Source organism: Dendrobates tinctorius, unplaced genomic scaffold (genome assembly GCF_039654945.1).
Source record: "Dendrobates tinctorius isolate UK_male_01 unplaced genomic scaffold, ASM3965494v1 ptg000022l, whole genome shotgun sequence".
Taxonomy (NCBI): domain Eukaryota; kingdom Metazoa; phylum Chordata; class Amphibia; order Anura; family Dendrobatidae; genus Dendrobates; species Dendrobates tinctorius.
Genome location: NW_027361690.1, coordinates 29,770,422 through 29,796,751, shown reverse-complemented (window position 1 = coordinate 29,796,751; position 26,330 = coordinate 29,770,422). Strand labels below are relative to the sequence as shown.

The 26,330-nt window shown below is 40.6% G+C and overlaps 1 protein-coding gene across 1 annotated transcript in view; it reads right to left on the bottom strand.

Moving 5' to 3' along the window:
* ADAMTSL3 (ADAMTS like 3) overlaps positions 1–26,330 on the bottom strand; it is a 774,261-nt gene that overhangs the window by 47,873 nt on the left and 700,058 nt on the right. The window contains exon 23 of the mRNA XM_073568559.1: positions 25,413–25,541. Within this exon, the coding sequence (XP_073424660.1) occupies positions 25,413–25,541 (129 nt within the window). The remainder of the gene's footprint in view (positions 1–25,412; positions 25,542–26,330) is intronic.

Sequence of the window (26,330 nt, the reverse complement as noted above, 5' to 3'; positions counted from 1 at the left end):
TATTCAAAGGTCAAGGGGAAGGGGTGATGAGATACCTCACATTGTTTGATTATTTAGTTTATCCTTCAGTGCAAGTCAACAAATTGCATGGCCTTGTATAATGTGTAATCAACATATCATCAAACATCATTGTTCAGTGACCCTGCATCCCTGTTTTGCAAAGACAGCAGTGCAATAAACTGTAGGAGCTGATATAAAAGGTAAATAACCATTTATCAATTTACAATATCAATTCAACCTACAAGAATAATCAACATTAAGATAACAGTCTATGCCTCCTGACTTACGGAAAATAGACATTTGGATAACTAAGACTAAAAACTGTTTTGTAACAGCATGCATGCATTCAATTTAAAAAATTGAATGCATGCATTCAATTTAAAAAATGTCCTCCAATACAATCCATATCTTTAAAATTAGTCTGTTTTTTTAACCAATTTATAACCTGAAACACTTTTATTAACATTAAAGGTGAAAACCGTTTTGAAATGATTCTTCATTGATTTTAAAAAACACAAAAAAGTAAATACCCCTTACTATGTAAATAAATAGTAATAGTACATGTAAATAAATCAGGGTGCCTAGTTAACGCTATCTTGATCAAAAAAGCATATAAGCCATCCCACCGCAACAAGGTGAACCCCAATTTGGATGGTACCTACCTATTATAATTCCCATCGCTATGTGTCAGCAGATGTACAAATAGATAAGGGCATAGCAGGAGTGGGTCCCGACTGGTGAAACGCGCATCAGGGTGGAGGGACGTGATGCCTGACCTTATTGCAGCTGCTGACATCATATGTAGCACATTGACTCATGTAATTCTGTTTGGATAATCCAGTGTCATCTATTATATGGCTGACATGGTTGCAACCTAGATTATATACAGTCATATGTTAAAGTTTGGGCACCCCTATTAATGTTAACCTTTTTTCTTTATAACAATTTTGGTTTTTGCAACAGCTATTTCAGTTTCATATATCTAATAACTGATGGACTAAGTTATATTTCTGGATTCAAATGAGGTTTATTGTACAGAAAATGTGCAATCTGCATTTAAACAAAATTTGACCGATGCAAAAGTATGGGCACCTCAACATAAAAGTGACATTAATATTTTGTAGATCCTCCTTTTGCAAAAATAACAGCCTCTAGTCGCTTCCTGTAGCTATTAATGAGTTCCTGGATCCTGGATGAAGGTATTTGTGACCATTCCTGTTTACAAAACAATTCCAGTTCAGTTAAGTTTGATGGTCACCGAGCATGGACAGCTCGCTTCAAATCATCCCACAGATGTTCAATGATATTCAGGTCTGGGGACTGGGATGGCCATTCCAGAACATTGTAATTGTTCCTCTGCATGAATGCCTGAGTAGATTTGGAGCGGTGTTTTGGATCATTGTCTTGCTGAAATATCCATCCCCTGCGTAACTTCAACTTCGTCACTGATTCTTGCACATTATTGTCAAGAATCTGCTGATACTGAGTTGAATCCATGCGACTCTCAACTTTAACAATATTCCTGGTGCCGGCATTGGCCAAAGCATGATGGAACCTCCACCAAATTTTACTGTGGGTAGCAAGTGTTTTTCTTGGAATGCTGTGTTTTTTAGCCTCCATGCATAACGCCTTTTTGTATGACCAAACAACTCAATCTTTGGTTCATCAGTCCACAGGACCTTCTTCCAAAATGTAACTGGCTTGTCCAAATTTGCTTTTGCATACTTCAGGCGACTCTGTTTGTGGCGTGCTTGCAGAAACGGCTTCTTTCGCATCATTCTCCCATACAGCTTCTCCTTGTGCAAAGTGCGCTGTATTGTTGACCGATGCACAGTGACACCATCTGCAGCAAGATGATGCTGCAGGTATTTGGAGGTGGTCTGTGGATTGTCCTTGACTGTTCCCACCATTCTTCTTCTCTGCCTTTCTGATATTTTTCTTGGCCTGCCACTTCTGGGCTTAACAAGAACTGTACCTGTGTTCTTCCATTTCCTTACTATGTTCCTCACAGTGGAAACTGACAGGTTAAATCTCTGAGACAACTTTTTGTATCCTTCCCCTGAAAAGCTATGTTGAATAATCTTTGTTTTCAGATCATTTGAGAGTTGTTTTGAGGAGCCCATGATGCCACTCTTCATAGGAGAATCAAATAGGAGAACTACTTGCAAGTGGCCACCTTAAATACCTTTTCTCATGATTTGATACAACTGGCTATGAAGTTCAAAGCTCAATGAGGTTACAAAACCAATTTAGTGCTTCAGGAAGTCAGTAAAAAGTAGTTAGGAGTGTTCAAATCAAGAAAATGATAAGGGTGCCCATACTTTTGCACCGGTCAAATTTTGTTTAAATGCAGATTGCACATTTTCTGTTAGTACAATAAACCTCATTTGAATCCAGAAATATAACTGAGTCCATCAGTTATTTGATATATGAAACTGAAATAGCTGTTGCAAAAACCAAAATTGTTATAAAGAAAAAAGGTTAACATTAATAGGGGTGCCCAAACTTTAACATATGACTGTATACTACTACATAGTCCTTTAGACTGATTGCTGCCTCCAGCTTTTTGTATAGCCTTCTTATTTTATATATATATTTAATAAAGATGTATTATCTGATGAACCCACTTCTTTCTTCTTGAGATAAGTTCATTATCAGGCTGTGGTTCTTGATCTTATGTGATGAAGTGCTGTCCTAGAAACTTGTTTTCAAGTGTACTGTCACTGATGATTGATTCATTTTGTTTTTACCTTAGGTTCTGTTTGATTTTTTAGCATGACAAAAACCTGGCATTTTAAAAGGGTGGGTATTCTTTTTATATCCAAATATCTCAGTTTAGTATTCAAAAATCTCATGTCTCACATTGGATACTGATTTTACTGGAGCAGAAGTTTAGAAAAAAAGTCAAATTCTTGGCCGAAAGTTCATCCCAATTTTATGTAGAACACTCACCGCGTGCCATGAACAAACATTAAAGGAATTCATTGATTTGCCTGTTTGCTGCCTTTCATCAATCTTAACATAAAAGTTGACAGGGTGGCTGCACTTTATGGCACAAGGAGGGTTAATAACATCTCTGTAATTCGCTTTGGCTAGTCATAGGCTTTCTTGTGCTGTGATCATTTTTGATAGCGCTTATTTTTCTCTTGAAAAAAAGCACTTTGAAGTTAGAATCTCAAGTTAACGAAAGTTAAAATCTCTAAGGGAGTATATATTTTTGAACTTGACTCGTGAAGGATGGCAGAGCTTGTGGTGGAAGATAGATTAAAGAGATGTTGATAAAGTGAACAGAGAGAAGACAGTGTGCAACTGGGCTTTAAAGTGGAGATATATCGTTTTTCACAGTTGGGAATATTATTAATTTCCTTGAATATAATGCTAAAAGAAATTTTCTCATAAGCAAAGTTCACATAAATGCCTCGTTTTGCAAAAAGAAGGTGAAATATCTGCTTCTGGAGGTTCATACTGCATACAGTCACAGTCCAGTATGGCTGGATACAGTCCAATGTCACATGGGAAACGTCCAAGATGGATAGTGCTAATGTAATAAACTCAGCCTCTCCAAAGTTACTCTTCAAGGACATTCGAAGAAAATTCCACAGACAGGTAATAGCAAAGTAAAACACCAAAGTTACCACTAAGATTAATTAAAGTGTACCTTTTGTTTCAAATGACTGTTCAGAATGTTTGGTCGGTCACTATACGGTTTGTATCCTGCATTTTTCCCTCTGTAGACTCTGTCTTTCAAATTTAGTTGTTTTTTGAACGAGCTTGTGAAGATGTTATGACATTTCCCATATACAGTACACTGATACATAAGGCATTCCTCATCTCTTGCAACTTTATAGAACACCCTCAGAAGCAGCTGCAGTGTTTAGTACAATATATAGCAGTACTAAGCAGTACAGCTGTGAATCCAGCACTGGGAAGAGATAAGAAGCTCAGTTCAAAGCACAGCACCATCTCTGTTTCTCTCTGCATTTCTCTGTTACTCTGCCACTTCTTCTTCCTTCTGACTCTATAGATTTTAATGAACAGCTGTAATCTGTTCCCTCAGTTAGCTGACAGTTGGCGATGACCTGGTCTTTTGAAATTCTAATTCATTGACTTTAGTACATTTTGCTTTGTGGTGAATAAATTTGCATGAACCTTAATACTGAAGAGCTTGCTCAGAAAATACATGTGGGAGAAGAGGAGAGAGAGAGGGAACACCTCTGAACATAAGAGCTTACACAGGTGAGAGAGAGAGAAAGGCCCCCGCTGACTGTAAAAGCTTACACTCTACAGGAGAGAGACTTATCCAGTGATTCTGGGTTTGGAAAACGACTCTGACGTACAAACTCTTCTCCACTGGGAACCATTGGCCTAGGTGCTGACCACCATTGTACAAGGCGTGATAACCTGTAAGATGTCATAGCTGCAGGGCATCACAGGAATGCACAATGACATTAGCCAGGTCTCTGATGCTTCAACAGTCTGGGAAATGGTGATCCACTCATTTCTACTGACAGCCCATCTTGTCTTGCGCAACACAGCTGATTATGCACTTGAGTACCAGCAACTACTTAACTACTTTATTTAAACACTGCTGTTAGAGGTTGAGAACAGCATTTAAATGGTTATCATCAGCGAGTGGAGCTCAGTTCCAGCAGCTGCTGTTACACAGATTCCGGTTATGTAATAGCTGGCATTCACAGTGTATGATGGGAGCTCAGGAGCCTGATGTACACATACAGTACAGATTGTGGACTAAGTGATTCATTTCTGTGAGTGCTATGACTTGTCAACTTGATTTCTTTCTTTCTCGACAACTATCAAGAACTAAGGACAATCCACATATTTTACAGACATATTGTAAACCATAATACTTTTTAAGTGATATATCTCAACAACACATAATTCTGATATGAAGTCATTTGTTGCATTCACTGTGAACTGTAAAGTAATTGTTAATAATAATTACAGTCACAAACATCTGTTAAGCTTCTCCAGACTCCAAAAAGTTATGGACACATCACTTTTTTATGGGTAAGGAATAAAGTGCCACATTTTTACCTACTGTCCAGAAATTTCTGAATGATTGCCAACCTTGGTTATAATAATGGTGATCTTTCGCATGATGGCAAAATATAAACTGACATCCACATGGAAAATGGCTTCTAAAATTTAGGCTTTACTTTCTTTTATCCACCATTTTTCACATCGAATGTATTGCTTTACATTTTCGCTATCGCCGAGACTCATCAATCATCTATAGCAGTGCTGGGAAGAGATGGCTGGGGGGAATTGATAGTCTTGATTCTGGCTATGGTCCCCGGCTGTATTTGTTTCTTTCTAAAACACTGGAGCATTTCAGAAAAAAATATACCTGGCTACAATTGTGCATTTATGTGGTTCATTTATGCAGCCAGTTCTTTGGACAGCATGAAGCAGGTGACAGGTTCCCTTTAACATATCCTAAATTGCTGGTCACTGGAGGTCCAACCAAAGAGACACTTGGCAATACCAAGATTGGGGCTTTTGAACCCTGAAAACAAATTTCTGCTGCCTTGAACTCTTATGTTCAGCAATTTATCCTCCATTCTTTGGATGCGGGATAACTTGTTTTTTTTATGGGTGAATAGCCTTTTAACGGGAGAATGGTGGTGCGATTTGACCTGGGTTTGGATTCCAACCCATGATTTTGAGCCTTCTAATATAGCACAAACTGAAGTATTGCATGTAGCCACCCATCTGTTGTATAAAACTAGTTACATAATGCTGCACACATCTGGGAACCAAGTGTTTCTCTTCTACCTAATGACTTTGAGCAGTGTATACATGCCTAATGTAAATCCAGGCTCTGAACAAGGCTCCTGTGTGTTGATGGGAATTTACATCTGAAAACATTAGGTATGTAAGCATATTTTTATGTAAAGTGCGCACGCAACACAACTCCAGTTTGTATTCAAGCACAATGCTGAAAGCTAACATCTGTTACTACAAAACTCCAAAGTGGAACTAAAATCCTGATTTATAGATGCTTTAATATGTATTGGTATGTTGTGGTGAAGGATGAATAGTGGAGAAGGTTATCTTTCTTAGTAAATCTGTTAAAAGCATTTAGAGGAGACTTTCCCATTAACAAGGTCACCTGTTTGAATATCATACATTTTAAAGGGATACCCAAAAAATTGAATGTAAAAAGAATTGAGCATTCATTTCTCAAGGACCCCATGCACATCAGATAAAAGTGAGAAAAACTTTCCTGGTGGAACAGCCGACAATCTAATGTTTATGGGGCCCGAACAAATGAAGTTGGGGGAGATAAGGATTTGGTGGTTTGAATCTCTGATGCTTCTGTTCTGCAGGCAGATAATCTAGTTATATGAGTATGTCAGCAACTCATTCTGTTCTCCCCATAGAGCACACATGAATGATCAACTGAGTAGAGTATTCAAGTGTATGGGGAAATTGGGAAGGATAGCGGTCAACTAATAGAGCGCTATATAGGCTCCTGTACCACTACACAAACAAATGATCTTGAAAAGTCTTTGTTATGACTGCACAAGCACACGGGTAGCGTACAAGCCAGGAGGACAAATACCTAAACCTGATAGACTGGTAAAAACCCTATTTTGACCCTGGACTGTCATTACCTAATACAATAAGATAACGCAATGGTAACCTCAATCGACGGGGCTCACCCTGAATGCTCCTAACAACTCCTTATATTGCTATGCCTTTGTAGCAATTCACTAGAGAAAATAGATTATACACTAAAAACTGCAACTGGCCATGCTGGTTCCTGTACAGACTAGATAGCCTGACTTTGCAGTCCACAGCGGTACCCCCAGGTGGAGTGATAGATCTAACCACAGACTAAGAGATGGAAACTGTGGCCTAAACTGCCTAAAAGGCCAACAAGTTACTTCATTCTAAAGGCCCCGTCACACTACAGATCGCTGATCGCTGCTGCATCGTTTAGGAGATCTGCCTGTTTGGCAGCTAACCAGCGACCATGTAACGACGCACCAGCGATCACGACAGCGACACGACCTGGCAAAGATCGTTTGTGCGTCGTTACATGGTCGCTAGTTAGCTGCCAAACAGACAGATCTCCTAAACGATGCAGCAGCGATCAGCGATCTGTATAACGACCTCGGCGGTCGTTGGGAGCATGTAGTGTTTTAACGATTCAACCTAGTCCCGCCTGCGCCGCAGAGATATGAGTCACCAACGAGGTCGCTTGTCGTTTATAAAGGGTGTCAAACTCAGCAATTCAGGCACACCAGCGGGAAGCCAACGATCAAAAAACGGCCCAGGACATTCGAGCACGATCAGCGTCATCGCAGCGGGGGCCACATCGCCGTTGCATGTCACACATAGCGACATCGCTGACGATGTCACTGTTGCATCATCAATTCAGTGACGCTTAGTGTGACAGGGCCTTAATCCTAGAGAACATGAGGGCAGAGCAGAGAGTGAATTCCCTACAAGAACAGAAGTGTGCTGAACAAAGGAAAGATTACAAAGTGAGTAAAGTAAATAACGAAATACCAAACAAATAAAGCAAGTACTGATAACAAATAAATATACTGCCTACTTCCAAATGATAAACAGAAGATAGGTGCAAAGTATAGCAAAGAAACAGCAAATTGAAAGACAGAGTATTAAGCTGCACCCAAAATGTGACAGACACACAAATTAAAACAACTGTGTTAAGCTAAGCAGACTGCAGCCAGAAAAGCAGAACCCAAACACCCAGAGAAAAGGTGTGTCTCCTGCATGACAGACTTGGTCCATGTCCAGTTTCCTCTTCATATTGGCTGAATATGGTTGAGAGAAAAAGGGCTTTCCTACTATTACTGTTACACATGCACCATAGAATCATAGAATCATAGAATCACAGAGTTGGAACGGACCTCCTGGGCCATCTGGTCCAACCCCCTGCTCAAAGCAGGATTCACTAAATCATCCCAGTCAGATGCCTGTCTAGCCTCTGTTTGAAGACTTCCATTGAAGGAGAACTCACCACTTCTCGTGGCAACTTGTTCCATTCATTGATCACTCTAACTGTCAAAAAGTTTTTTCTAATATCTAATCTGTGTCTCCTCCCATTCAATTTCATCCCATTGCTTCTAGTCTTTCCATGTGCAAATGAGAATAAAGTTGATCCTTCTACAATGTGGCAGCCCTTTAGATATTTGTAGACATCTATTAAGTCTCCTCTCAGTCTTCTCTTTTGCAAACTAAACATTCCCAAATCCTGCAACCTTTCCTCATAAGACAGGGTTTGCAGACCGGTCACCATTCTGGTCACTCTTTTCTGAACTTGCTCCAGTTTGTTGATGTCTTTTTTAAAATGTGGTGCCCAAAACTGGACACAATATTCCAGATGAGGTCTGACCAAAGAGGAGCAGAGGGAAATAATGACTTCACGTGATCTAGACTGTATGCTTCTGTTAATACATCCTAGAATTGCATTTGCCTTTTTTGCTGCTGCATCACACTGTTGACTCATATTCAGTCTGTGATCTACTAGTATACCCAAGTCTTTTTCACATGTGCTGTTGCTTAGCCCTATTCCTCCCATTCTGTATATGCTTTTTTCATTTTTATTGCCCAGATGTAGTACTTTGCATTTTTCCCTGTTAAAAACCATTATGTTAGTTGCTGCCCACTTCTCCAGTTTATTTATATCTTTTTGAATCCTCTCTCTCTCTTCTCTAGTATTAGCTATCCCTCCTAGCTTTGTGTCATCAGCAAATTTAATCAGTTTACCCTCAATTCCTTCATCTAAATCGTTGATAAAGATGTTGAACAATACAGGGCCCAGGACAGAGCCCTGTGGTACCCCACTTGAGACATTCTTCCAGCTGGATGTGCAGCCATTTACGACTACTCTTTGGGTCCGATCACTAAGCCAGTTATGAATCCACCTAACAGTTGCCTTGTCCATTCCATACTTAGTCATTTTTTCAATAAGGATTGTATGAGATACTTTGTCAAATGCTTTGCTGAAGTCAAGATATACTATATCTACAGCATTTCCTTGATCCACCCAATCAGTGATTCCGTCATAGAAGGAAATTAAGTTAGTCTGACATGACTTATTAGTTACAAACCCATGCTGACTCTGTTTAATCACTTCATTCTTATCCAGGTGCTGACATACATGGTGTTTGATAATTTGCTCAAAGATCTTTCCTGGTATAGAAGTCAGACTCACCGGCCTATAGTTGCCTGGGTCCACCTTCTTCCCCTTTTTGAAGATAGGAACAACATTTGCTCTTCTCCAGTCTTCTGGGACTTCACCTGTTCTCCAAGAATTTTCAAAGATTATGGAGAGGGGTTCAAAAATTTCTTCTGCTATCTCCTTCAGTACTCTGGGGTGTAATTCATCTGGACCTGGAGACTTGAATTCATTTAGGTTAGCTAAGTGTTTCCTCACTATATTTCTGTTTATAGATATCCTGGAATCTTCTATTCCCTTAATGGGACAGTGAAGAACAGTTGATGTTACATTTCCTTTCTGAGAGAAAACAGATGCAAAATAGGAATTTAAAAGTTCGGCCTTCTCAACATCCTGTCTTACCATTTCATCATTTTCATCCTGTAAAAATCCTGTAGCATCTTTGACCTTTCTTTTACTTTTGACATATCCCCAAAATCCTTTATTATTGCTTTTGACATCTTTTGCAAGCCTCAATTCATTGTCAGCTTTAGCTAATCTGATTTGTGCCCTGCAGGTTCTGCAGACAGCATTATATTCTTCTTTAGATATGCCTCCCTCTTTCCATTTTATAAACATTTTTTTCTTCCTTTTTAGCATGTGCTTAAGTTCTGTGTTCATCCATCCTGGCTTCCTTAAATGCTTCCTATTCTTCCCTCTTTTCGGAATTGTTAACAATTGTGCTTTGAGAATTTCATTTTTCAAGATTTCCCATCCTTCCTGGACATTTTTGTCTTTAAGGATATCCAGTCATTGGATCCCTCCAATTCTCTTTCTGAATCCCTTAAAATCTGCCTTTCTGAAATCTAACCTTGACGTCTGAGTCTTCACAGGTCTTCCTCCTCTAGTTATCCAAAATTCTAAAATAGCATGGTCGCAGCCTCCTAGGGTCCCAGCCACTTTTACCTCCTCAACCATTTCCTTCCTGTTTATAAGGATTAGATCCAAGGTAGCAGTTCCCCTTGTTTTCTCCCCTACCTTTTGGAAAATAAAGTTGTCAGCAAGGGAGGATAAGAATTTCCTTGACCTGTTAGTTTTGCCTGAGAGAGATTCCCAACAAATGTCTGGATAGTTGAAATCTCCCATGACAACTATGTCATATTTTTTGGAGAACTTGGTCATTTGATGCATAAAGAGTTCATCCATATCTTCAGCTTGCACAGGCGGCCTGTAGTAAATGCCTACAATGGTGTCCTTTCCATTGTTCTGTCCTTGTATTCTTACCCAAACAGTTTTCACAGAACTCCCAGTCTCTGAAGCTTCAATCTCTGTGCAGATATACGCGTTTCTAACATACAATGCGACACCTCCTCCTCGTTTATCAAGTCTGTTTCTTGCAAATAAGTTCTATCCTTCTAGCCTTGTATTCCAATCATGTGTATTGTCCCACCAAGTTTCAGTGATTCCAATGACATCATATTTCTTTTCCTGTGTTAGTAGTTCCAATTCTCCTTGTTTGTTGCCCATGCTTTGTGCATTAGTATAGAAACATTTTAGTTTGTGATTGGTTTCTCTTTCTCCAATATTTGTATTAATTAGTTTCTTTTGTCTTTGTTCTTCCTTTCCACTTCTAATAGCAAAGTTCTCAATAGCATTTGCCAGGTGTTTGGCTTTTTCTGGTCTTTTGCTTCCCTTCCCATGTTGTTCTAGTTTAAAGCTCTCCTTACAAGTGTAGCAAGGCGACTTCCAAATACATGTTTTCCAGTCTTCGTAAGGTGCACCCCATCTCTAGCAAGTAGCCCATCATAAAGGTAATTCACTCCGTGATCCATAAATCCAAATAGTTGCTGACGGCACCATCGACGTAGCCAGTTGTTCACCTGCAGAATCTTATTCCACCTCCTTGTTCCATGGCCATCCACTGGGAGGATGGAAGAGAAGACCACCTGCGCTCCCAGTTCTTTCACTTTCTTGCCTAAGTCTTCAAAGTCTCTGCAGATGGTTTCCAGGTCGTTTCTTGGTTTCTTGCGGTGTCATTTGTCCCCACGTGTACCAGTACTGATTAAGGTAAAAGCTAGAATTTGGCACTCATATGATGCAAGAAGAACACATAATTTATTTAGGAATCATAATCCAATATAAGTAACATGCTATAAATAAACTACGTGCTCTTCTTGCCTCATATGAGTGCCAAATCTGATCTTTTACATTGTGAATGGAGTAGCATCCTATCTGAGAACCTTACGGTACAGAGTGACATATGTATTTGTGCCTTCAAGATAGTACTTAATTAGAAAGACGTGGGCACGAAATTGATGGCTCCTGGGATACACAATTGACATTTTTTTCCTTTTCATTTACCATTTTCTCTTTATACTGAGACACAAGACAGAAAATGATCTAGAAAGAGGCCTGCAAACAACATTTTCTGAGACAAAAAAAACTCTTGTATTGGAAGTAGTAATCTTGAAAGTGATTATTAACCCTTTAGAGAGCTATGTTACATGACTTAGGATAGGAAGCCAAGCCAGAAGTTCCATTGGTAAATGTGTTTCAGGATTTTAGCTCCTCATCAGTAAAAAGCAAGAGAATTGTTTAGCTTTTCCCCTAGAAAGAGGTGGAATTATGCTGTTGAAGGTTACACGCATTGTGACTTCGTATAAATTGATTGTCAATGGGGTTACTGCTGGGTTTTTGGTAGCAGTATGCTTTTGTATATATCATACATATATCATATATCATACATATCATATCATATCATATATATATCATATGTTAACGTTTGGGCACCCCTATTAAGGTTAACCTTTTTTCTTTATAACAATTTTGGTTTTTGCAACAGCTATTTCAGTTTCATATATCTAATAACTGATGGACTCAGTTATATTTCTGGATTCAAATGAGGTTTATTGTACTAACAGAAAATGTGCAATCTGCATTTAAACAAAATTTGACCTGTGCAAAAGTATGGGCACCCTTATCATTTTCTTGATTTGAACACTCCTAACTAATTTTTACTGACTTCCTGAAGCACTAAATTGGTTTTGTAACCTCATTAAGCTTTGAACTTCATAACCAGTTGTATCAAATCATGAGAAAAGGTATTTAAGGTGGCCACTTGCAAGTAGTTCTCCTATTTGATTCTCCTATGAAGAGCGGCATCATGGGCTCCTCAAAACAACTCTCAAATGATCTGAAAACAAAGATTATTCAACATAGCTTTTCAGGGGAAGGATACAAAAAGTTGTCTCAGAGATTTAACCTGTCAGTTTCCATTTGTGGGAGTTCATACAGTAATTAAGGGTTTATAAGGGGCAGCTGGTTGGGGCTCAACTCCTTTTGGAAGTGCATTGAGCAGCAAGGTGGTGTGCTGGTAAAAGGGGGAAAAAAAAAAAAACTCTTTTAAATCTTCTGCCTGAGCGAGTGTGAACGAGCTGAGTGTGACCTGAGTGTAAGTGCGAACTGTGGTAAGTGTGTGACTTGAGATTCAGTGACTTTGGATTCAGGGAGTTTCCAAGGGAGGTCTTACTGAATTGCTGTTATATTATATTAATACTTTTTTTTTTTTTGCTTATCTTATTGTCTGGTGCAATCCCCATTAGGATGTGCTCCACTATTGCCAATGCCATCCAGTGCACGTCTTGCCGCATGTATGAAATAATTGAACAGCCATTGTGCATTTGGAAGCCCAGATACTGGATCTAAATGTGCAGCTGGCAACACTGAGATCCATAGACAATATGGAAAGGAGTCTTCTGCTCACTGAGCAGACACTCAATGGGATAGATGAGGGGGGGATGCTAGGTTGGAGCTGCAGGACAATGAAGCAGCTAGCTGGGTGACAGTTAGAAGGCGGGGTAGAGGGAAGAGCACCAGGGAGGCTAGTCCTGATCTGGCACACCCCAATAAGTTTGCTAAGTTGGCAAATGAGGGGAGTGTTAGTGCAGGAGTAGCACTGCTGCAGCAAGGCATGTCCTCTGAAAGCCGGAGGAGTGTCTGCTTCAGTAAGGGGGGAAATACGAGAGCAGGGCAGGCCAGACAGGTTCTGGTAGTGGGAGACTCAATTATTAGGGGAACAGATAGGGCAATCTGTCACAAAGACAGGGATCGTCGAACGGTGTGCTGCCTACCTGGCGCTCGAGTCCGACACATTGCTGATCGGGTTGACAGATTACTGGGAGGGGCTGGTGAGGATCCAGCGGTCATGGTGCACATTGGCACAAATGACAAAGTTAGAGGTAGGTGGAAGGTCCTTAAAGATGATTTCAGGGAATTAGGCTGTAAGCTTAAAGCAAGGACCTCCAAGGTGGTATTTTCGGAAGTACTTCCTGTACCACGTGCCACACCAGAGAGGCAACGGGAGATTAGGGAGGTTAATAAGTGGCTCAGGAATTGGTGTAGGAAGGAGGGGTTTGGGTTCCTGCAGAACTGGGCCGACTTCTCAGTTGGCTACAGGTTCTACGCTAGGGACGGGCTGCACCTCAATGGGGAGGGTGCAGCTGTGCTGGGGGAGAAAATGGCTAGAAGGTTGGAGGAGTGTTTAAACTAGGGACGGGGGGAGGGTATTCCTTTTATAGGAGGGGAAAACAGTGCAGATAGAGACCTGGGCACAAATAATGACATTGGGGGTGGGGGTGGCATGGGGGGTGGGGTTAGAACAGTTAATAATTTAAGAAAGAATAGAGGTACAGAGAGATACATCAAGTGCATGTATACTAATGCCAGAAGCCTTGCCAACAAAATGGAAGAATTGGAGTTAATGTTGTTGGAACATAATTATGACATGGTGGGGATATCCGAGACCTGGCTGGATGAGAGCCATGACTAGGCGGTTAATTTACAGGGCTATAGTCTGTTCAGAAATGACCGAACAAATAAGCGAGGGGGAGGTGTGTGTTTATATGTAAAATCATCCTTAAAACCCATCCTTCGTGATAATATATATGAATCTAATGAAAATGTAGAGTCCCTGTGGGTAGAGATAAGGGGAGGGGGGAAAAATAATAAATTACTGATAGGGGTTTGTTATAAGTCTCCAAAAATAATGGAAGCAACAGAGAATATCCTCATAAAGCAAATAGATGAAGCTGCGACTCAAGGAGAAGTCATTATTATGGGGGACTTCAACTACCCTGAAATACATTGGGGAACCGAAACCTGCAGTTTCAGCAAAGGTAATAGGTTTTTGACTACTATGAGAGACAATTACCTTTCACAACTGGTTCAGGACCCAACAAGAGGGGGGGCACTGCTAGACCTAATATTAACCAACAGGCCAGACCGCATATCAAATGTAAGGGTTGGGGGTCACTTGGGTAATAGTGATCACAAATTAATAAGTTTTCATGTATCCTTTAATAAGATGTGTAGTAGAGGGGTTACAAGGACACTAAACTTCAGGAAAGCAAATTTCCAATGGATGAGAGATGATCTTGGTGCAATTAACTGGGACGATATCCTGAGACATAAAAATACACAAAGAAAATGGGAGACGTTTATTAGCATCCTGAATAGGACCTGTGCACAATATATACTGTATGGGAATAAACATGCTAGAAATAGGAGGAAACCACTATGGCTAAATAGAGCTGTAAGGGGTGCAATAAGAAATAAAAATAAAGCATTTAGAGAATTAAAGCAAGTAGGTAGTGATGAGGCATTAACTAAATACAGAAGATTAAATAAATTCTGTAAAAAGCAAATCAAGACAGCAAAGATTGAGACAGAGAGACTCATTGCCAGAGAAAGTAAAAATAATCCCAAAATATTCTTTAACTACATAAATAGTAAGAAACTAAAAAATGATAGTGTTGGCCCCCTTAAAAATAGTCTGGGTGAAATGGTGGATGAGGATGAGGAAAAAGCCAATATGCTAAATGACTTTTTTTCAACAGTATTTACACAAGAAAATCCCATGACGGATAACATGATCAGGGATAAAAATTCTCCGTTAAATGTCACCTGCTTAACCCAGCAGGAAGTACGGCGGCATCTAAAAATCACTAAAATTGACAAATCCCCAGGCCCGGATGGGATACACACCCGAGTACTGCAGGAATTAAGCACAGTCATAGATAGACCATTATTTTTAATCTTTAACCCCTTACCTACAATTGACGTAATATTCCGTCCATGTGACCATGGACCTAATTACCATGGACGGAATATTACGTCATCGCGATCAGCGGCGCCCACGTGGTGAGCGCCGCTGATCGCGGCCGAGTGTCAGCTAATTATCATAGCTGACACCCGGCACAATGTGTCAGGGGCGGTCACGGACCGCCCCCGACACGTTAACCCCTTGCACACCGCGATCAAACGCGATCGCGGTGTACCGGGGGTTAAAGGGAAGCATCGGCAGGGAGGGGGCTCCCTCCGTGCTTCCCTGAGCCACCCACGGCAGCGCAATGTGCAGCGCTGCTGCGGGGGGCTCCTTTCCTCCAGGCCCCCGAATCCAAGATGGCGACGGGGGCCTTCAGGGGCCTGAGGAAGCTGGCTTCCTCAGTGCCTGCAAAGCGCAGGCATGAGGAAGCCTTCAGCAGTGCCTGTGTCAGATCGCTGATCTGTCACAGTGATCTGTGATGTGACAGATCAGCGATCTGTCACAGGACAGTGATGTCCCACCTGGGACAAGGTAATAAAGTAAAAAAAAAAAAAAAAAAGTGTTAAAAATAATTAAAAAAAAATCGCTAAATAAATTAGTAAAAAAAAAAAAAATATATTCCCCAGTAAATCCATTTTTTCAAAATAAAAAAAACCAAAAACAATAAAAGTACACATATTTGGTATCGCCGCGTCCGTAATGACCTGCCCTATAAAACTGTCCCATTAGTTAACCCCTTTAGCGAACCCCTTAAAAAATAAAAATAAAAAACGAAGCAAAAAATAATGATTTATTATCATACCACCGAACAAAAAGTGCAATAACGCGCGATCAAAAAGGCAGATATAAATATGCATGGTACCGCTGAAAACGTCATCTTGTCCCGCAAAAAACGAGCCGCCATACAGCATCATCCACAAAAAAATTAAAAAGTTATAGCTCGCAGAATAAAGCGATACAAAAATAATTATTTTTTATATAAAATAGTTTTCATTGCAAAAAACCGACAAAACATAAAAAAACGACCTAAATGAGGTATCGCTGTAACCGTACTGACCCGAAGAATAAAAACGCGTTATCAATTTTACCGCACGCGGAACGGTGTAAACGCACCCCCCCAAAAGAAATTCATGAAACGCTGGTTTTTGTTCATTCTGCGCCCCAAAAATCGGAATAAAAAGCGATCAAAAAATGTCACGTGCCCGAAAATGGTACCAATAAAAACGTCAACTCGTCCCGCAAAAAATAAGACCTCACATGACTCGGTGGGTCAAAATACGGAAAAATTATAGCTCACAATATGTGGTGATGCAAAAACTATTTTTACAATAAAAAGCGTCTTTTAGCGTGCGACAGCCGCCAAACATAAAAACCGCCATAAATAGTAAATCAAACCCCCCGTTATCACCCCCTTAGTTAGGGAAAAATAATAAAACTAAAAGAAAATGTATTTATTTCCATTTTCCCGCTAGGGTTAGGGTTAGGGTAGGGTTAGGGCTAGGGTTAGGGCTAGGGTTAGGGCTAGGGTTAGGGCTAGGGTTAGGGCTAGGGTTAGGGTTAGGGCTAGGGTTAGGGCTAGGGCTCAGATTAGGGTTAGGGGTGTGTTGAGGTTAGGGTTGGAGTTATAATTGGGGGTTTCCACTGTTTGGGCACATCAGGTGCTCTCCAAAGGCAACATGGCGTCTGATCTCAATTCCAGCCAATTCTGCATTGAAAAAGTCAAATGGTGCTCCTTCCCTTCCAAGCTCTGCCATGTGCCCAAACAGTGTTTTACCCCCACATGTAGGGTATCAGCCTACTCAGGACAAATTACAAAACAACTTTTGGGGTCCAATTTCTCCTGTTACCCTTAGGAAAATAAAAAATTGGGGGCAAAAATATAATTTTGCGGAAAAAAATGTTTTTTTTATTTTCACGCCCAGGCGTTATAAACTTCTGTGAAGCACTTGTGGGTTCTAAGTGCTCTCCACACATCTAGATAAGCTCCGTGGGGGGTCTAGTTTCCAAAATGGGGTCACTTGTGGGGAGTTTCAATAGTTTAGGTACATCAGGGGCTCTCCAAACGCACATGACACCAGCATACCAATCCATCAAAGTCTGCATTCCAAAACGTCACTACTTCCCTTCCGAGCCCCGACGTGTGCCCATACAGTAGTTTTCTCCCACATATGAGGTATCAGCGTACTCAGGACAAATTGGACAACAACTTTTGGGGTCCAATTTCTCCTGTTACCCTTGGGAAAATAAAAAAAATGGGGACTAAAAGATGATGTTTGTTGAAAAAATACGATATTTTTATTTTCACGCCCGGTCGTTATAAACTTCTGTGAAGCACTGGGGGGTTCAAAGTGCTCACCACACATCTAGATAAGTTCATTAGGGGGTCTAGTTTCCAAAATGGGGTCACTTGTGGGGGGTTTCCACTGTTTAGGTACATCAGGGGCTCTCCAAACGCACATGACACCCGCAGACCAATCCATCAAAGTCTGCATTCCAAAACGTCACTACTTCCCTTCCGAGCCCCGACGTGTGCCCATACAGTAGTTTTCTCCCACATATGAGGTATCAGCGTACTCAGGACAAATTGGACAACAGCTTTTGGGGTCCAATTTCTCCTGTTACCCTTGGGAAAATAAAAAAATGGGGACTAAAAGATCATGTTTGTGGAAAAAATACGATTTTTTTATTTTCACGCCCGGACGTTATAAACTTCAGTGAAGCACTGGGGGGTTCAAAGTGCTCACCACACATCTAGATAAGTTCCTTGGGGGGTCTAGTTTCCAAAATGGTGTCATTTGTGGGGGGTTTCTACTGTTTTGGTACATCAGGGGCTTTCCTAACGCGACATGGTGTCCGATCTCAATTCCAGCCAAAAACGTCAAATGGCGCTGCTTCCCTTCCGAGCTCTGCCATGCGCCCAAATAGTGGTTTACACCCACATGTGGGGTATCAGCGTACTCAGGATAAATTGCACAATATCTTTTAGGGTCCTGTTACTTTTGGAAAAATAAGAATTGAGGGTGAAAAGATCATTTTTGTGGAAAAAATATGATTTTTTTAATTGTACTGCTGTACGTTATAAACTTCTGTGAAGCCCTTGGGGGTTCAAAGTTCTCACCACACATCTAGATAAGTTCCTTGGGGGGTCTAGATTCCAAAATGGTGTCATTTGTGGGGGGTTTCCACTGTTTTGGTACATCAGGGGTTTTCCAATCGCGACATGGTGTCCGATCTCAATTCTAGCCAAAAACGTCAAATGGCGCTGCTTCCCTTCCGAGCTCTGCTATGCGCCCAAATAGTCATTTACACCCACATATGGGGTATCAGCGTACTCAGGACAAATTGCACAATAACTTTTAGGGTCCTGTTACCCTTGGAAAAATAAAAATTGGGGGTGAAAAGGTCATTTTTGTGGAAAAAATATGATTTTTTAATTGTACCGCTGTACGTTATAAACTTCTGTGAAGCCCTTGTGGGTTCAAAGTTCTCACCACATATCTAGATAAGTTCCTTGGGGGGTCTAGTTTCCAAAACGGGGTCACTTGGGGGGTTTCCACTGTTTAGGTACATCAGGGGCTCTCCAAACGCGACATGGCGTCCGATCTGAATTCCAGCCAATTTTGCATTGAAAAAGTCAAACAGCGCTCCTTCCCTACTGAGGTCTGCCATGCGCCGAAACAGTGGTTACCCCCCACATATCAGGTATCAGCGTACTCAGGACAAATTGCACAATAACTTTTGCAGTCCAATTTCTCCTGTTACCCTTGGTAAAATAAAGAAATTTGAACCTGAAGTATTTTTTTTGTGAAAAAAAGTTAAATATTCATTTTTTTTTTAATATTCAAAAAATTCCTGTGACGCACCTAAAGGGTTAATAAACTTCTTGAATGTGGTTTTAAGCACCTTAAGGGGTGCAGTTTTTAGAATGGTGTCACTTTTGGGTATTTTCTATCATATAGACCCCTCAAAGTGGCTTCAAATGTGAAGTGGTCCCTAAAAATAAAATGGTGTTGCAAAAATGAGAAATCGCTGGTCAATTTTTAACCCTTATAACTTCCTAACAAAAAAAAATTTTGGTTCCAAAATTGTGCTGATGTAAAGTAAACATGTGGGAAATGTTATGTATTAAGTTTTTTGTGTGCCGTATCGCTGTGATTTAAGGGCATAAAAATTCAAAGTTGGAAAATTGCGAAATTTTCAAAATTTTCGCCAAATTTCCGTTTTTTTCACAAATAAACGCAAGTTATTTGAATGCAATTTTACCACTACCATGAAGTACAATATGTCACGAGAAAACAATGTCAGATTCACCGGGATCCATGAAAGCGTTCCAGAGTTATGACCTCATAAAGGTACAGTGGTCAGAATTGTAAAAATTGGCCCGGGAGTTAACGTGCAAACCACCCTTGGTAGTGAAGGGGTTAAAGATTCCATAATAACAGGGTCTGTACCACAGGACTGGCGTATAGCAAATGTGGTGCCAATATTCAAAAAGGGGACGAAAACTGAACTTGGAAATTATAGGCCAGTAAGTTTAACCTCAACTGTGGGTAAAATCCTGGATGGTTTTCTAAGAGATACTATACTGGAATATCTGGAGAAGAATAACCTCATGACCCAATATCAACATGGGTTTACAAGGGACCGTTCCTGTCAGACTAATCTGATAAGCTTTTATGAAGAGGTAAGTTCCGGACTGGACCAAGGGAATGCAGTGGACGTGGTGTACATGGACTTTTCAAAAGCTTTTGATACGGTGCCACACAAAAGGTTGATACATAAAATGAGAACAATGGGGATAGGGGAAAATATGTGTAGGTGGGTTAAGAGCCGCCTCAGGGATAGGAAACAAAGGGTGGTTATTAATGGAGCACACTCGGACTGGGTCACGGTTAGCAAGGGGGTACCACAGGGGTCAGTTTTGGGCCCGCTTCTTTTTAACATATTTATTAATGACCTTGTACAGGACATAGAGAGTAGAATTTCAATATTTGCAGATGACACTAAACTCTGCAGGATAATCAATACAGAGGAGGACAATTTTATATTACAGGAGGATTTATGTAAACTAGAAGCTTGGGCTGATAAATGGCAAATGAGCTTTAATGGGGATAAATGTAAGGTCATGCACTTGGGTAGAACGAACAAGATGTATAATTATGTGCTTAATTGTAAAACACTGGGCAAAACAGTCACTGAAAAAGACCTTGGTGTATGGGTGGACGACAAACTCACATTTAGCGGCCAGTGTCAGGCAGCTGCTGCAAAGGCAAATAAAATAATGGGATGCATTAAAAGAGGCATAGATGCTCATGAGGAGAACATAATTTTACCTCTAAATAAGTCACTAGTGCGACCACACTTAGAATACTGTGTACAGTTCTGGTCTCCGGTGTATAAGAAAGACATAGCTGAACTGGAGCGGGTGCAGAGAAGAGCGACCAAGGTTATTAGGGAACTAGGGGGTCTGCAATACAAGACAGGTTATTACACTTGGGGTTATTTAGTTTGGAGAATCGAAGGCTTAGGGGTGATCTTATTACAATGTATAAATATATGCGGGGACAATACCAAGAGCTTTCTAATGATCTTTTTACTCTTAGACCTGTGACGGGGACAAGGGGGCATCCTCTACGTCTGGAGGAAAGAAGGTTTAAGCATAATCACAGACGCGGATTCTTTACTGTAAGAGCAGTGAGACTATGGAACTCTCTGCCATATGATGTTGTAATGAGTGATTCCCTACTAAAATTTAATAAGGGACTGGATGCCTTTCTTGAAAAGTATAATATTACAGGGTATATACACTAGTTTCCATAATATTGCGTTGATCCAGGGAGCTAGTCTGATTGCCGTATGTGGAGTCGGGAAGGAATTTTTTTCCCCAATGTGAAGCTTACTGTTTGCCACATGGGTTTTTTTTGCCTTCCTCTGGATCAACATGTTAGGGCAAGTTAGGATAGGATATGGGTTGAACTAGATGGACTTAAAGTCTCCCTTCAACCTTAATAACTATGTTACTATGTTACTGTGAGGAACATAGTAAGGAAATGGAAGAACACAGGTACAGTTCTTGTTAAGCCAGAAGTGGCAGGCCAAGAAAAATATCAGAAAGGCAGAGAAGAAGAATGGTGAGAACAGTCACGGACAATCCACAGACCACCTCCAAAGACCTGCAGCATCATCTTGCTGCAGATGGTGTCACTGTGCATCGGTCAACGATACAATGCCGGAACCGGAAATCTTGTTAAAGTTGAGAGTCGCATGGATTCAACTCAGTATCAGCAGTTTCTTGACAATAATGTGCAAGAGTCAGTGACAAAGTTGAAGTTACGCAGGGGATGGATATTTCAGCAAGACAATGATCCAAAACACCGCTCCAAATCTACTCAGGCATTCATGCAGAGGAACAATTACAATGTTCTGGAATGGCCATCCCAGTCCCCAGACCTGAATATCATTGAACATCTGTGGGATGATTTGAAGTGGGCTGTCCATGCTCGGCGACCATCAAACTTAACTGAACTGGAATTGTTTTGTAAACAGGAATGGTCACAAATACCTTCATCCAGGATCCAGGAACTCATTAATAGCTACAGGAAGCGACTAGAGGCTGTTATTTTTGCAAAAGGAGGATCTACGAAATATTAATGTCACTTTTATGTTGAGGTGCCCATACTTTTGCACCGGTCAAATTTTGTTTAAATGCAGATTGCACATTTTCTGTTAGTACAATAAACCTCATTTGAATCCAGAAATATAACTGAGTCCATCAGTTATTAGATATATGAAACTGAAATAGCTGTTGCAAAAACCAAAATTGTTATAAAGAAAAAAGGTTAACATTAATAGGGGTGCCCAAACTTTAACATATGACTGTATATAACCTGTTTATCATTAGTCTTCACACAAATATTTAAGGTTTTGCTATAGCTCTGATGTAAGCTGTTACACAACAGCTTTAGACCGTATTCAAACGCCTCATACACAAAAAACAGTGATTTGAATTAGCATGTAAGTTTTTACCATCAGTGTTTCAACAGAGATATTGTTATACTAGATTATGGCCCGATGCTATCGCATCGGGAGGATGCGATAGCATCACACCTCTTTCCATGTTAACCCTCAACACACACACTCCTCTCACCTTTCACCATCTCCACTCACTCTTTCACTCCACATACGACCCCTTCTCTCACTCCGTCTCTCATACTCACGCCGTCATTGCAGCTGCTCCACGATCCCCGACATCTTCTTCCGCCGGCGCCATCCTGGATCCAGACGTTGTCCACGCCGGCGACATGTTCTTGCCGCGACGCCATCTTGAGTATCGTGAAATCCCGCGATAGTCAAGATGGCGTCGCCGGAAGAACATGTCGCCGGCGTGGACGACGTCGGGATCCAAAATGGCGTCGGCAAAATCTCGCGAGTTTTCGCCGACGCCATTTTGGATCCTGACGTCGTCCTCGCCGGCGACATGTTCTTGCGGCGACGCCATCTTGCCTATCGCGGGATTTCGCCGATCCAAAATGGCGTCGCCGCAAGAACATGTCGCCGGCGTGGACGACGTCGGGATCCAAAATGGCGTCGGCGAAATCTCGCGAGTTTTCGCCGACGCCATTTTGGATCCCGACGTCATCCTCGCCGGCGACATGTTCTTGCGGCGACGCCATCTTGACTATCGCGGGATTTCGCCGATCCAAAATGGCGTCGCCGCAAGAACATGTCGCCGGCGTGGAGGACGTCTGGATCCAGGATGGCGCCGGCGGAAGAAGATGTCGGGGATCGTGGATCAGCGGCGATGACGGCGTGAGTATGAGAGACGGAGTGAGAGAAAGGGTCGTATGTGGAGTGAAAGAGTGAGTGGACGTGAGTGGAGATGGTGAAAGGTGAGTGGAGTGTGTGTGTTGAGGGTTAACATGGAAAGAGGTGTGCGGTGACGTCACCGGTTACAACTGGACGGAAGTTGTTACAACCGGAAGTTGCTTAGGGCATTTATTATTATAGATGTCAAAAGTAAAATTAAAAAAAAAAAAAAATTTGCAAAGCTTATCCTAACCATTACAATGTTAACCCCTTAACCTCTGAAGGTATTTTCATTTTTGCGTTTTCATTTTTCGCTCCCCTTCTTCCCAGAGTCACAACTTTTTTTTATTTTTCCGTCAACATGGCCATGTGAGGGCTTGTTTTTTTTGGAACGAGTTGTACTTTTGAGCGACTCCATTGGTTTTACCATGTCGTGTACTCGGAAACAGGAAAAAAATTCCAAGTGCGGTGAAATTGCAAAAAAAAGTGAACCTAGTAAAAAGCCAAACAAAAATCAACTGTGGGAAGTTGATTTTTGTTTGGCTTTTTACTAGGTTCACTATATGCTAAAACTGACCTTCCACTGAGATTCTCCAGGTCATTACGAGTTCATAGACACCAAACATGTCTAGGTTCTTTATTTATCTAAGTGGTGCAAAAAAATTTCAAACTTTGTTAAAAAAAAATAAAAAAATTGCGCCATTTTCCGATACCCGTAGCATCTCAATTTTTCGTGATCTCGGGTTGGGTGAGGGCTTATTTTTTTCATGCCGAGCTCACATTTTTAATGATATCATTTTGATACAGATAAGATCTTTTCATTGCCCGTTATTGCATTTTAATGCAATGTCACGGTGACCAAAAAAAACATAATTGTGGCGTTTTGACTTTTTTCTCACTATGCCATTTAGCGATCAGGTGAATCTTTTTTTATTGCTAGATCAGGCGATTCTGAACGCAGCGATACCAAATATGTGTATGTTTGATTTTTTTTATTTTGAATGAGGTGAAAATAGGGTGATTTGAACGTTTTTATTTTTTTTATATTTTTTAAAAACTTTTTTTTACTTTTGGCATGCTTCAATAGTCTCCATGGGAGACTACAAGCTGCCATAACCCGATCGGCTCTGCTACATACAGGCGATGATTAGTTTGCCTGTATGTAGTAGTAGAATTACTCACTTGCTATGAGTGCCAACCACCGGGTGGTGCTCACAACGAGCCGGCAGTGGCAACCATAGAGGTCTCCAGAAGAGCTCCGGTTGTCATGCCAAACCACCGGTGACCCGCGATCACGTGACGGAGGTCACCGGTGGGCAGATTTCCAGTGCAATTGCCGGAAGCGCATGTTAAATGCCGCTGTCAGTGTTTGACACCGGTATTTAATGGGATAATAGCCGTGGGTGGATCATGACCCATTAATTCCTGAAAATCACCTGAAGGGTTAATAAACTACCTGACAGCAGTTTTCAATATGTTGGGGAGCTGTTTTTAAACTGGTATAACTTTTGGGGGTTTTCCAGTATATAGGACCCTCAAAGTTACTTCAAACCTGGATAGGTCCCTCAGAAAATTAAATTTTGTACATTTCCTTGAAAAAATGAAAAATGACTGCTACAATTTTAAACCTCCTAAATGGATAACAAAATGAAATAACATTTCACAAATGGTGCTGATGTAAAGCCGACATGAGGGAAATGTTATTTAATGATGATTTTCTGTGGTATGACTATCTGGATTACAGGGATAATCATTCAAATTTTGAAAATTGCATTTCTTTTTACACTTTTGTCAAATTTCTGTTTTTTTTAATAAATAAACACAAAACATATCAACATAAATTTACCATTATCATAAATTATAATGTGCCACGAAAAAACATTCTCAAAATCACTGGGATTTGTTAAAGCGTTCCAGAGTTATTGCCACATAAAGTGATATCGGACTTTGCCCGGTCACTAAGGGGTTAAAAACGGACAGCACACACATTGCACACAGATGCTGTTCAAGATTTTCACAGGTCTATAGACTTGTAGGGTGATTTTGTACATAACTCAGTGAACATCCTTACAGAATATAAAAGGTACAGGTTCCATCCATTAAAAACACAAATAGAACGGGTACGAGAAAAAAAAGAGAACTGCGTGTAATCATGCAGAAATCAAGCAAGGCTGAATTCCCATTCACCGTCGGGTCACAGTCACTGTAATTTGTGGTTCACACCACACGATACTGTTCACTATCAATAGTTGTGATGTATTAGCACAATGTGATCCTATGTTACTCAACATCAAGTCCCAATTTATTAGATGATTTACTGTTCAGTATGAGTGAATTATTCTACATTACCTTTTACAGGGCATTCCAGAGTTACATTTATTCCGTTTTTAGCCACCAACATGTCACCCACAATAGCCAAAATGTGGTCTCCATCAATATTGGTTATGTTCCTTCTGGAAGACTGGATCATAGGAGGTTCTTTAAGTCAAAAAGATAAATAAATTATACGTCAAGTAATACATGACATGCCGGATTATATATTCACTAGGCTAAGTATATACAAGGTAGTTATAGTAATAATTTGAAGCTCATGGTCCCCTTGATGACATCTTTAACAGCCCTCTTAGAATTTTTATTAAAAGACATATCAAAGCATTACAAACTTGTTATTTTAATCCTAATAAATCGAAATCATGACAAAACTGGTATTCAGGATGTGTTATCAATAGATATACAGTAGTGCCCACCTCTCTGCAGCTTTCGCACCTCTCCCATAAACGAGAATAGAGGGGTCCCATTTTTGAGACAAATAAGGTTTCCAGAGGTACAGTAGGCATCAGTTAGGTAGTTATGACTTGAGATAAGTGGATGTTTTGAAATGCAAATTTGCTGGCTTTGACAAATTTCTCTTACAAATTGAATTTGCAGAGAACAAATTTGTTCGAATTAAATAATTTAAAAGCCTCTAATTGCATGGAAAATATGTGAAGAACACTATGAGTTCTCCTTGGGGTCATTTGAACTTGTTTATGAGCTCTGTAATGCAAACACAGCATTTTAATATCAAAATGATTTCAACCTATCTGGCTATGTGAATGCCGATGGTCATCAGAGGAAATCAACAGCATATTTAACAACACACTGCAGTATCAGCCTTTTTAGGCTACCTAAATTGTGTAAACGGTCTAAAAATTACTCCTCTTGGGGAGCCAGATGCATGCAATGATGTTTATAGACGGATGGAGAAAACAGAAGAAACTGGAATTT